The sequence below is a fragment of the Trichomonas vaginalis genome, chromosome V (genome assembly GCF_026262505.1).
Source record: "Trichomonas vaginalis G3 chromosome V, whole genome shotgun sequence".
NCBI lineage: Eukaryota > Parabasalia > Trichomonadida > Trichomonadidae > Trichomonas > Trichomonas vaginalis.
Window position 1 is genome coordinate 29,982,764 of NC_067207.1, and position 13,229 is coordinate 29,995,992.

The 13,229-nt window shown below is 30.6% G+C and overlaps 5 protein-coding genes across 5 annotated transcripts, besides 3 other annotated features; 3 read left to right on the forward strand and 2 right to left on the reverse strand.

The window, feature by feature from the left end:
- Positions 1 to 1,139: 1,139 nt before the first annotated feature.
- Positions 1,140 to 2,801, forward strand: TVAGG3_0428070 (leucine-rich repeats (6 copies)-containing protein; the record flags this gene model as incomplete). The annotated part of the gene is made up of 1 exon (XM_001318236.1): positions 1,140 to 2,801. The coding sequence occupies one exon, from the start codon at positions 1,140 to 1,142 to the stop codon at positions 2,799 to 2,801; it is 1,662 nt and encodes a 553-aa protein (XP_001318271.1).
- A 209-nt stretch (positions 2,802 to 3,010) lies between these two features.
- TVAGG3_0428080 (leucine-rich repeats (6 copies)-containing protein) lies at positions 3,011 to 4,741 on the forward strand (the record flags this gene model as incomplete). The annotated part of the gene is made up of 1 exon (XM_001318237.2): positions 3,011 to 4,741. One exon carries the CDS (start codon positions 3,011 to 3,013, stop codon positions 4,739 to 4,741), a length of 1,731 nt encoding a protein of 576 aa, XP_001318272.2.
- Positions 4,742 to 4,830: 89 nt separating this feature from the next.
- Positions 4,831 to 4,957: a mobile genetic element.
- A 1,766-nt stretch (positions 4,958 to 6,723) lies between these two features.
- TVAGG3_0428100 (regulation of SNARE complex assembly) lies at positions 6,724 to 7,425 on the reverse strand (the record flags this gene model as incomplete). Its single annotated transcript, XM_001318238.2, has 1 exon — positions 6,724 to 7,425. The coding sequence occupies one exon, from the start codon at positions 7,423 to 7,425 to the stop codon at positions 6,724 to 6,726; it is 702 nt and encodes a 233-aa protein (XP_001318273.2).
- Positions 7,426 to 7,718: 293 nt separating this feature from the next.
- Positions 7,719 to 8,972, reverse strand: TVAGG3_0428110 (regulation of SNARE complex assembly; the record flags this gene model as incomplete). Its single annotated transcript, XM_051233704.1, has 1 exon — positions 7,719 to 8,972. One exon carries the CDS (start codon positions 8,970 to 8,972, stop codon positions 7,719 to 7,721), a length of 1,254 nt encoding a protein of 417 aa, XP_051103434.1.
- A 685-nt stretch (positions 8,973 to 9,657) lies between these two features.
- TVAGG3_0428120 (uncharacterized protein) lies at positions 9,658 to 10,477 on the forward strand (the record flags this gene model as incomplete). Its single annotated transcript, XM_051233705.1, has 1 exon — positions 9,658 to 10,143. The coding sequence occupies one exon, from the start codon at positions 9,658 to 9,660 to the stop codon at positions 10,141 to 10,143; it is 486 nt and encodes a 161-aa protein (XP_051103435.1).
- A 52-nt stretch (positions 10,478 to 10,529) lies between these two features.
- Positions 10,530 to 11,312: a mobile genetic element.
- Positions 11,313 to 11,880: 568 nt separating this feature from the next.
- Positions 11,881 to 12,685: a mobile genetic element.
- Positions 12,686 to 13,229: the final 544 nt, after the last annotated feature.

Below are 13,229 nucleotides of genomic sequence, written 5' to 3' on the forward strand. Positions count from 1 at the left end.
AATTTTCAAATCATTATAAAAACATGAAATTTTAATTTTTATTAACATTGTTGGAAAAATACCATACTACTTATTTACATATAGTGACGAATATGAATTCCGATGTTATTTAATATTTTGCTTTACTTTTAGATCATTTTTTTTCTGTCAGATTTCCTCTCAAATCACATTTACTATTTTTGAATATATAATTTTACCAAATTGATTACAAGGTGCAAGAATGAAATCTAGTGCGTGACATTTTTTTTTCAATACACACCGAGTGGATGGCTATCGTTAAAATAGTATGATTCAGAGATTTTAAATATGATTTTTTTTAAAGATCGAACTTACAAAATTTACTGCGCCTCTGAAAAATAGCAGCTATTAAAATATTTTACTTTTTGATTCAAACACAAAAGGTTTAAAAATAATGGAATCAAATTACAACAGAAAAATTATCTAAAAAAAGTATTGGTATTATTTCAATATTCTCACAAAATTGTGCATTTAAATTTAATACTCTTATTAATAGTTGTTATATATCCCAATATTACGAATACTGAACAAATTTTGAATTAAAGAAACCGTTTTTAATTTTGTCTAGAATTGAGATATTTTATTATGCATTGAGGTCTTGACTAAATTAAATTCAGAAATCTTATACAATAGAAAAACCGAAATTAAATTCTATTGAAAAAATTTAAACATTGATTTTGTCTGTTTTTAATAATGCTTTATCTCTTCGCTCAAATTTTCTATGCGGAATGTCCTTCTGGTGAATACACTATTCCCAGTAGCATGGATGAAATTCCTGAATATCAATTTTTAAATTGCCAAGATCTCACAAGTATTATTATTCCAAATCATGTTTCCAAAATAGGTGCTAGGGCTTTTGAAGCTTGTTCTAACTTGCAATCTGTATCAATGACGAATAATGTTACTTCAATTGGAGAATACGCATTTTTTTTCTTGTGATTCAATGCAAGAATACTATAATACCTCCAGCATTGCTTAATGCTTGCATTGGGATTACTAATATTATAATTCCGAGTTCAGTCACTTCTATTGGGGAATTTGCATTCTCCCGGATATCTATTTCATCAATTGTAATACCTAATAGTGTTTTGTCATTAGGAAGTAATGCTTTCGAAGCATGCATGTCACTAACAACTGTTACATTTTCTTCGAAGCTTACCACTATTCCATCAAATTGTTTTTATTCGTGCAGTTCACTCGCAACTATCACTCTTCCTGATAGTGTAAGAACAATTGAAGACAGTGCATTTAGCTGTACAAATATGGAAACTTTCACATCATCTTTATCTCTGAAATTTAAAAATCGCGTTTTTGATTTTTGTGATAAACTTGTATCTGTAAACTTATCTAATGTTCAATCAATTGGAAGATCATTATTTTCTAGTTGTCAAGCACTTGAAAGTGTTGAATTCTCAGGAAATCTTGATGATATCCCTTCTGAAACATTTGATGGACTTTCTGAACTTACCACTGTTGTTTTGCCACAAAAAATTAAATCTATTGGTACTCATGCATTTAGAGGTTGTACTGCTCTAGAATTTTTATGTATAAATTCAGAGATCGAAACGATTGAATCCGAAGCCTTTATTGAATCAGGTCTCATTGAATTTAACAATCAAGGAAGTGTCAAATCAATCAAAAGTAACGCCTTCTCTGGTTGTGAACAAAATCTTCAAACAGTTGTTATCAATAGCGGTCTAACTGCAATTAATGAAAGTACATTTCAGAACTTCAACAAACTCCATATTGTTTTTTTACCTGATAGTGTAGAAACAATAGGAAACTTTGCATTTCAATTTACTGCTTTTACTAGTTTCACAATTCCAAGAAGTCTTAAGTCAATTGGAAATAATGCTTTCCAAGGATGTCAATTTACAACATTAACTCTTCCTGAAGGAATGACTGAAATCGGTTCATCTGCATTTGAATCCTGTAGCCAATTTCAAAACATCACACTTCCTGATAGTTTAACAACAATCAATGATGGTGCATTTTATAGTTGCAGAAGTTTATTAAATATTTCAATTCCTAACAGTGTTTTATCGATAGGAAGGTCAGCTTTTGATTCCTGTTCGCGACTAACAAACGTAACCTTTTCTTCAAATATTACTACTATCCCATTAGATTGTTTTCACTTGTGCCGAGCCCTTCCAAGTATTATTATTCCTGAAAATGTGAAAATAATTGAAATATCTGCATTTGCTTATTGTGATAATCTTGAATCAGTAATCTTTACTGGTGTTCAATCAATTGGAATAGAATTATTTTTTTATTGTCAAAAACTGGAAAGTGTAGAATTATCAGGAAATCTCGATGATATCCCTGAAAATACATTTTATGGATGTTCTAAACTTACTAATGTTGTTTTTCCACAAAAGATTAAATCTATTGGTTATAATGCATTTAGAGGTTGTACTGCTCTTCAATATTTACGTATAAATTCAGAAATCGAAATAATTGAAACAGATGCTTTTATGGAATCAGGTCTCATTGAATTTAACAATCAAGGAAGTGTCAAATCACTTCAAATCGCAGCTTTTGTTATGTGTCCAGTGGAAAAAATTGTAATCAATGGCGGATTAACTGCTATCGATGAATACGCATTTAATGGTTGTAATACAATCAAAACAGTTTCATTGCCTGATAGTGTAGAAACTATCGGAAATCAAGCATTTAAGGGTACTATTCTTGAAAGTTTTACATTTCCAAGAAGTCTTAAGTCAATTGGAGATTTTGCTTTCCAAGGATGTCAATTAACAACATTAACACTTCCTAAGGAATGACTGAAATTGGTTCATATACATTTGAATCCTGTAGCCAACTTCAAAACATCACACTTCCTGATAGTTTAACAACAATCAATGATGGTGCATTTAAAGGTTGCAGTAGTTTATTATATGTTTCAATTCCAAATGGAGTTACAAGAATTAATCCATATTTATTCGAGGAATGCACTAATCTCAGAAGTGTTGACTTAAATCATGTAACATATATGGGAATAGGTGTATTTAAACATTGCAACAATATTGAATCGATTACTCTTCCCAGAAGTCTTACTAGTTCAGATGCTTTTGTATTTTATGAATGCTCAAATATCAAACAAGTAATAGTTCAAGTACCTGAAAACTTTGTCTCTCAGATGTCTGTTTTTGTGGGTTCTTCAATAGATCTATTAATATTCCAAACTCCAATATCAGATATTGTTTTTGGTGATAGAGAGAGCATGAAAAATGCTGCGAAAACAATAATTTTTGATCTCCCTAAACCTGATTCAAGTACTTCAGAACTGAAAGCATTTAAAGATCTTATTAATTTAACATTCATTCATATCAAAAATATTAACAATCACCCCATTCCATATAATTTTGTTACTGCAGATAATGTTTCTATTTTAGTTGAACAAAATGGAATTAGTATTAACGAAACAGCATTTTCAGAAGCCAATATTTTTAACTTCACATATCTTGGAAAAGATCCAATTCCAGGAGATTTCTTAGTTAATGCACGTTCTTGTGAACATGTTTACGTCACAAGATCATACACCTCGGACAAACTTGGAGGTCTTTATGTCACTGTACTTGATGACCTAGAACCAACTCCAGAGCCAGAAGAAACTTCAAGTTCTTCATCCTCATCATCAGAAGAAACAACAAGTTCTAGTTCTTCTTCATCAGAAGAAACAACAACAATACTAGTCAGTTCTTCTTCATCAGAAGAAACAACAAGTTCTAGTTCTTCTTCATCAGAAGAAACAACAAGTTCTAGTTCTTCTTCATCAGAAGAAACAACAAGTTCTAGTTCTTCTTCATCAGAAGAAACAACAAGTTCTAGTTCTTCTTCATCAGAAGAAACAACAAGTTCTAGTTCTTCTTCATCAGAAGAAACAACAAGTTCTAGTTCTTCATCTTCATCAGAAGAAACAACAAGTTATTCTTCATCTCCATCAGAAGAAACAACAAGTTCAAGTTCTTCATCTCCATCAGAAGAAACAACAAGTTCTTCTTCATCTTCATCATCTCCATCAGAAGAAACAACAAGTTCTTCTTCATCTCCATCAGAAGAAACAACAAGTTCTTCTTCATCTTCTTCATCTCCATCAGAAGAAACAACAAGTTCTTCTTCATCTTCATCATCTCCATCAGAAGAAACAACAAGTTCTAGTTCTACGTCTTCATCAACAGAAAAAGAAGAAACACCAATAATTGACCCTAAGACTCCAATTCCTCCTCCAGTTAATTCATCAGCAGCAAGCCAAAACAATACCGTCGAAGAATCATCTACAAACAGCAGCAGTGGAAACAGTGATCCAAACAACAGCAACAATGGTGGCAGCAGTAACAGTGCAGGCAACACTGCCGGAATTGTTTGTGGTGTTGTTTTAATTGTTGCCATGATTGTTGTTGTCATCTTTGTTGTTTACAAGATGAAGTGTGCCAAAGATGGTAAACCAGATGTTGAAGTTGGTGATCAAAACACTATTCTTAATCAAAAAGTTGATTTAATGGTTAAACAAAAGTTAGATCAACTTGTTAAACAGAAAGTCGACAAAATTGTTTCTGAGAAAGTTGATGAGATTGTTACATCACGTCTTGAAGATGTCGAGAGTGACAATTACGATTATGAAAGCCATGACCTTAATTATAGTGATGAAGAAGGTCACACAAACGAAGATTTTATTTTACCCGATAAGAACAATGATTCAGATAATATTATTCAATTATAATATATTAAAAAATGTTATTTTTATTATTATCCTATTTTTATACATTTTTAATTTTAACAGTAAATTTTTTATTTTTTATTTTTATTTTTTTTAGGGTGCTCTTACGCCCATCTGACTTTAATTCAAATTTTTGATAATCGGTGTGAAGCGTCATTGAAAATTAACCTTAAACACATGAATTGAAAGCCATGTCATAGTGGCGTAAGTGCACCCTTAAGAATATTTCAATAAATATTTTCCCAAATTTATGAATATATAAAAATCTAATCGATGATCTTTTCGAATCTATCAAACAATTTCCAATAAATATATTAGGAAATTGAATAGGATAATAATTTGATTTATCTCTCGTAAATATAACGTTTCCACCTGTTGTGGCTGTCGATTTTTCTTCAACAAAAGAATGTGAAATGGTAAGTACATGTCCTTCTTCTTTCACATAAAACATTTTTCCCGCAATGGTATTTAAAAAGTGCAGTAATCTACTTTTGTAGTATATTTACAAAAAAATAGAACTTGGCTACTGCTTATACCGCATTTATTTCCAATAACATTGCAATATGAAACTGTATGAATCAGAGGATCTTGAACAACATTAACATCAAACCTCAGGGACCCGCTATCTTTTTGTATATATTCTCTATGAAATTCGAGAAATTGCATAAGCTTGGTTTTCCCCAAAGAATTATAGATAACGACGAGTATTGACTGCATTTATTATTTGTTATGTTATTATCCTCAAAAGAAATATCGCCACGCGCGATTGAAACAGTATAACTCCCTTGTTCTTCGTTTTCTCCACACTTAGAGATTGATACTTCAAATATGTAGTTTTTAGAATTATCAGAAGCTTTAGGAAATTGCTAAAATGCCATTGCAGATTGTGCTATGGATGCATAATAGCAATTTTTCTGTTGAACTAATTGACCTGCAGAGCATAGAAAATAAATTGACCAACCACTTGAGGTGGATTGACATCTATTAAATATGGTTTCTTCAACTAGGGTAAATATTTCATTGGATCTTTCAATATATATGGCACCTTTTTCTGTGCATTCTTCAAAGTTGCAAACGAAAATATGATAATTATTAGAACTCTTGATGTCATATAAAGATGTTCCATTCTTTGTATGGTTAAATCTGACTTCATTTTCAAAATAATCAGACCAGCTGAATTTTCTTGCATTTTTCAATTTAAATTCGAGATGTATACTGTTTTAATTGCATGATATATCTATTCATATGATTTTAATGTAAATTTTCTTTGTTTCCTAACCAAAATTGTTGATAAGCGTTTTCTATTTTTCAAAAACTGACATTAATCTGTCAATAATCCGACTAAAAAAAGTCATCCGAAAAATAACAATGTCTAGTTGATAATGAAATCAGCAATGATAACCAGGTATTAATATATTTATTTCAATTTATCGAGGAGAATCTCCTCTACATTATGCAGTGATTTCTGAAAATGAATTGGATATTCAAAAACTTGCATTCGTTTTGTAAAATATATATATATATTACATCGAGATTTAAAACAACTATTTAGGCAATATTTCCAGTACAAAAAGTTCCATATCATGATATTACTTCGATTACTTTTCATATTAAGAGTCGTTCCTATGACGTCAATTTTATTCAAAGAGAATAGTGACAGTTCCCAGAAAAAAAAGCTGTTGAAGGCAGGAAAAGTCTGTCGAAAAAACAATAGAAACGCAGTGCATACCTTCTTTTGGGGAATTAAATCTCTTGACTAAAAATTTTTTAAATAAAGTCTAAATATCAAAATAAATGTTTATTCATGGCATAATTGACTTAAATAGCGACTCTTTACGCACGCTTACATTAATTAAAAGAATGAGTAATATGCTTCAAAAGCAAATAGAAGTTATAGAGTGAATGTATTCATTATAAAACAGAATTTAGTAATACTACATTTGTTTTTTTATAAAAAATTAAATCAAACAAAAAAAATTTAAAAATTAATCCTCTTCTGCGTTACTAAAACTCTGGAAGAAGTCATGTATTTCCTTCTCTTCTTCCATTGAAGGTTCGTTAGTCATGATTCCTGTCCTCAAAACACTTTCCAAAATCGAAATTCCGTCTTCAGAATTTCTCATCATTGGAAGTAAAACTGTTTGTTGTTCTCTTTCCTTTAACTCGTCAATCTTACGCGCTGCCATCATCTCATTCTCCTCACGGCACTTCATGCAGAATTCCGTTTCATCTCCAAGGCAATGGACGTGGAAAACATGGCCGCATTTAAAGAATTTCGCTGGATAAGTGATTTTCTCTTTACAGAAGCTGCAGTGGAAGCCTTTCCTGTAGAGAGTTGGTTCTGTGTCGATCTTAACTGACTTATTATATGAGTTTTGCACATCTTCCGAAATCTTTTCTAATTTAACGGTTTTTTCATCGATTTCGTCTTGTAACTTCTGGAAATTGTCAACAGTTAAGTCAATGAACATGTCTAGAGTGCAGCATGACTTCAAACCTTTAACTATTGGAAGAAATTCGTTTAATCGAATTTTATTTTGTTCCAAAACGTATCTGACAACATTCCTACAGCTCTCCTTATCATTTGACTCTGTAGCCTTCTGAAGAGCTTCATTCCAGATGTATGGATCTTCAATTTCGTATTTTTGGCAAATCTCAATATAATTTTTAGGTTTTGATAGTGACAAAACCTCTCTGTAGCATTTCTGATGCTCAAATATAATAATTATTGACTGAATTATATTTTCTTCATCTTTTTCCTTCTTGTCACTTTTTACTTCCCCGTTGTCACTTTTTTGTTGTTTTCGGATTTCGTTTAGTTTCAATTTTAATGCGAAAAGAATGTTTTCGTCATTGTATCTGTAGTTTGCTTTAACGATTGTATCATGTATTGATGATAAATCGTTGTTAAGTGTTAAAATAATTAATCTATTCCATAAATTTTCGCTTAGTCTTCTTGGATTCCTTTCTGAAATGATTCTTATGAACATAAGTTCGTAAACAGGGAAAAGAAGATGATATGGATTTGGTCTGCTTTTAACATAAATTCTTTTTCATTTACACGAAAAGTTTGGCAACAAGAGTCTCCAATGTATTCTGTGAACTCCTTCTTCTGTTCTTCACTGAAAGCGTGTAAAATTTTCATGCCGTAATTCATGATGATATAATTCAAAATTTTAGGGGGCATCACCTTCATTTGCCGGTAGACCGCGTTGTAATCCGAAATCCCGTCCATAATTGAACAGTAAGTTATATGCTTCTCGTAGGCAAGTGCTATTTTTGTTGCCTGTTCGATATATCCGCCTTGCTTAAGTACATCTACAGCGGAATCTACGTCAAAATTCGGATCTTTTCCTTCATTGGCTTCTGAGACGCACTGTTCGACAATTTTATTAATACTATCGGTCCTCTTTAGCTTCGTATAGCAATTAAACCTCAACGTTGTATGTCTACTGTCTTCTAATTTACGATCATGAAGAGCTTCGAGATATCGGATCAAATACTCGGCATGTTGTGGCTCAAGGAATAAAGTAATTACATATGATGGTGCTAAAAAGCCAATGGCTTCGATGTATTCGGATATTGCTCCGTCATAATCTCTTTTTTGAAGCCTTGAGTCGCCGAGCTGTCTGTGTATCTCTGCTACTGTTTCTTCTGACATCCTGTGCATCTTGGAGAGCTTCAAAGCGACTTCAAATTGCTTTGATTGCGAACAAAGGACATTTACCTTCTTTTCGATGGAAAACTCTGTAAGAATGGTAAGTTTGCCTGGAATACGTACTAAAATTACGGATCCCCATTCAAAAAGTGTAAATTGAGATTCTTTTCCAAATTTCGAGGTTCCAAACACGCAATGAGTATCTAACTGGTATATTCTGAGTGAATCTGATCTACTGTTGAAGTATCCAATGAGATATTCACGGTACCAAGTGATTTTATAAGGGGAACTGTCTAATTCAATGGAAGGGAACTTCAGATCAATACCGTTTGGTGTGTAAAATGATATTTTAGTATCAGTGCATATCGCCAATCTTCCGTTACTAACAATGCAAGATAATTCTGTCGGAACTCCGAATTCTTCGAATTGCATATGCGAAAAGGTATTTTTCTGTAATGTATAGCAGCCAATAGATGACTCTGTTGTATAATAAAGGGCGATTGTTCCGAAATTATCTTTTGAAAAATGCAAATTTGTAATTTTTTGAGAAATTTCGAGTTGTTTGAAGAGAACCATTGATTTATTCTTGGCTTCTATACCAGGAACTTTGTAAATTGATATTGTATGATAATCATGTGTAAATGCAAGAAAAGAAGCATCATTTAGTATTGTTAAGAAGGATGGCTCGATGTATTTATCATCTCTAAACTCTACAATGCTATACGTTTCGTTTAATTCTGGATTTGCAAGTAAAATTGCTGAATTTGTTGAATTTTTTGCCAAAATCAGAATAGCTGATATTTCAGTTGGTGTCAACAGTTTTTTAATTGGCAAATCGAAGAACTGTATTGGATTTAAATCACTTGTTGGGTTGTTAATGTAAGTTAAATATCCGGAATCATCTCCAAAAATCAAATTTCCTTGAAAAGAGCATGCACAATTATATGTGCTAAAATCACAGTTCTGTATATCATTTGATTTTGATTCAAAGAAGTGATATCTCATCCATCCTTGCATTTCACTTCTTTTTTTTTTCTTGCGATATCGTTTCTTGTTATTTGAGTGATTTTTATTTCTTATTTATAATATCCTAATGCAATATGATCTTTTTCGCTTATGAAATGATCACTTATTCCATAAATTTAATTCCAAATTTCTAAAAATATGTCATTTTCCTTAAATTAAAACGAAAAATTAATTTCTTCACTGAATATTATTGATTTTTATGTATATTTTAGTTAAAAAGTGTCATTAGATTAATATGCTTGATAGTGAAGATCATGAATCGTTCATTACGATTTTAAACAAACTCAAAATCAAACTATCTAAGCTAGAAGAGAAAAGAGATCTTCTTAAATCAGCATTAGAGCAAGATGAAAAAGAAATTAAAGAATTAAAACAGGAAAAGAAGCAATTATCAGACGAATTTAAGAAAAAACATGCGTTGTATAATGAAACTCCATCGTATTCTAATCAAAAAACTCTCCGTGTTTTAAGAGCAAATGTCGAAGCGTTAACTAAGCAATATGAAGAAGTACAGCAAAGTTTGCAGAACCAAAAGGAAGAGAATAGTGCCTTAGCAATATCTTTGCTTGATACGTCATTATTAAGTTCTCATAAAAAATCTATTGCGTTTGTTAGGCAATCACTACTATCGGAATTACATGAGCTCGTGTCAAAGCAAATGCCAGCCGACATTATATTAAAAAAGGAAAAACAAATTCAAATGTGCGATGCTCTTGCGTAATTGTTCCGTAATTATGAGTCATTCTATCTACTGAGAATGATCCTGCAAAATAGATGAATTAATGTTTTTAGAATCCAACATTTTTACGATCCTGCTCTAATGACCACTACATTGGATCTAACCTCATGAGTGATCTGTAATTGGTAAATAGATTCATACATATATCAATTATCTTAAATTTTGGTGAATAAATCTTACACCTTATTTGTTTGTTTGGAATAAAACCATGAATGTACCTCGAATTTCTAAATCCTAAGGTATCTTAACCACCATATCAATGGTTCACTCCAAAACGAAAATATAAACCCCATAATTTCAGATAAAAGTTCCTATTATTACTTGGCCGTCATTGAATTATTTAATATTGATACGGCTCATGTTTTATGAAAGGTACATTCACTATTTTTGACAAAATTTTAAATTTTCATGGGGTTGTAAATCTTATAATAACTAGATGAATAAGGAATGAATCCCAGTATAATGTGCATCATTATATTAAACACTATATGTAAGGCTAATGATTCTATTAACACTTATCAAGATCTATAGTATTTGAGCAGATAAATTTGATAATTTCCAAAACTCTTATATTTCAAAATTAAAGTGTGCGAATGCATTTAAATGAGAGCAAAAAGAGATTGATGCTGTTAAAACTAGGTGTTAATTTGCAATTATTTCGCATCACAAGAACTACCCAGTAAATTCGGCTATCTTTCTTTGCAATTATTCTCCATTATACCTATAATATAATGGTTAGGGTTTGAAGAAAAGTTACTAGAGAATTATTGACTTTTGAAATAATGCAGAATTTTACTTGAAGAAATCATTAATTTATGAGTTCCAAATTGCTAAGCATGACGAAGGATCATTAAATTTGCTACAATTAAATACACTTATTGCAGAATTAAGATTTTTGAAATTAAAAGTTTGAAATATTGCCTTTTTGAATAAAAATTTAAATTTTATTATATAATCATGATAATATCTTATAGAAATTAAAAGAAAATATTTTAAACCATTCAAATATTTTGAATGTCTTATCAATTTAAAATATTAAAAGATAGCTTGATTTTATCATCATTAGTTGTTATCAAAGTTTTCTTCTTTTGATGAACAACAGTAAATGATTTGTTAATAGCTTGTCTTCCTTTTTTGCACCAAAATCAAAATTCTCACCCGATCAGTAATCGAAAATTTTGTAGCATACGATTATTTTCCATTGAAAAAATTATCACTAAAAAACTTTAAAAAATTAACTTTTATTCTTAATTTCATGTATGAAGGAGGTAGGAAATGACTTTAAGATTGACATCCTATTCATGGCTAAAGTTTTGGAACTTTGAAGCCTAATTTGATATTGAAATTTTGGAAGATCAATGAATATGGGGATAAAAGTTGCATATCCTTGGACATTAAGAGGACATGTTATGAGAGTGGATAGCGTTCGACGATTCACTGAAAAAGTTACTCCTCGAAAAGACTATCTAAAGCCATCAAGTTTTTTGAATATTTTCTATCGTCTTTTTATTTTTAGTAAATTAGGATGCTCATTAAACAGTATGATTAAATATACAAAAATTTTTAATTTATTTTTCAAGGGAAAATAATCGTACGCTACAAAATTCTTTCGATTCATCATTCAATTGAGAATGATAATTTTGTAGCGTTTTTTAGAAAAATGCGAAGGGATCGCTGGCGCTCCCTTCGCATTTTTCTAAAAAACGCTACAAAATTATTAAGTTATGATGATAATCTTGCACTCAATTTTGAAACTCTCTGATTTACAAATAAGCATTCCTTTGGAAAAGCAGTCCTATTATGATTCAAGAGATTTTAAAGCCCCCATTTCATACAATGCGCAGATATATTCAAAATTGCAAGAACTCTCAAGAAAAATGCAGCAGCAAAGAAGATTCCATAGTTTCTAGCATCAAAAATTTACAACCTTAATACAACAGTTAAAGAGAAGCTCGAAAAGAAAATAATTAACCATAAAGCTGGAAACCATTCGATATATACTATTAGATCTAATAAAAAGTTAATTATAACATATTTTACATGCTATTTGTTGACTCTGTTCCATTATATTACCATATATATCTTTTTGAAATCTAAAATATTTTTACGATTTTAACCATGTGTTGTTGAAACCATATATCAATCTTAGCTAAAGTATAATTTATGAGTTTGTCACCATCTAACGTATGAATTTTCAAAAATGTCAAATATGTTCATTTTTTCTGTATATTCAGCCATAATTTCACGTAGTTATACTATTCAACTATTATTTAATATTTTTATCGATTTAAATATATGATGAGATGCTTAGTTCTCCCGGAAATCGATTTTTAATCGCAATTTTAACTTTCCAAAAAAAATTCAAAAATAAAAATCCGTCTAAATTTTCTAAGTTTTATAACTCGCCAAATCTCTAGCCAAATTTTTTTGGCCCGTATAAATATTGTTAGGCACTATATAGGGATGCTATTTATCCTATTTTCATCCCATTTTACTGTTATCGCCTAGTGAATGTACCTTTGTTTTATGCAACTTTTGGATAAAAAACCTTTTATTCAATTCAATTGATAATGAAAATTTTATTCTCAGAAATAATATCGATTGTATTTGTTTTAAAAAGTATTTTTAACTAAATTTAATCTCAAAAAATATTTATCCGTCGTAAATTTTTTATACCCAAGTCATTTTTTAGCATCAAATGCTGAACGGATTGCATGTGTTGCTTTCGGATTATTGTTAACAAGTTATGTGATAATTTTTTTGAAAAGGTTTGACATTTGACAGTTCTTAATTTTTGAGAACCTACGGTTAGTTTCGTAGTATTTACGATGTCTTTGATCGATGAGAAGCTTTCATTATATCTTCCAGTTGAGGAGCAACTTTATGATATGAAAATACCTTCTCAAATTTCTAACTTTGCAGAATTGTTTAATGTCAATCCCAATGAAACAATCAATAATCTAAGAAAATTAGACGAAATTTATTGCGATCCATATTATCTAGCAAAGATTTTATGCATTACAAAAGGCATTTCTATATACAGACGTTCGGATATCCTATTCAATCCG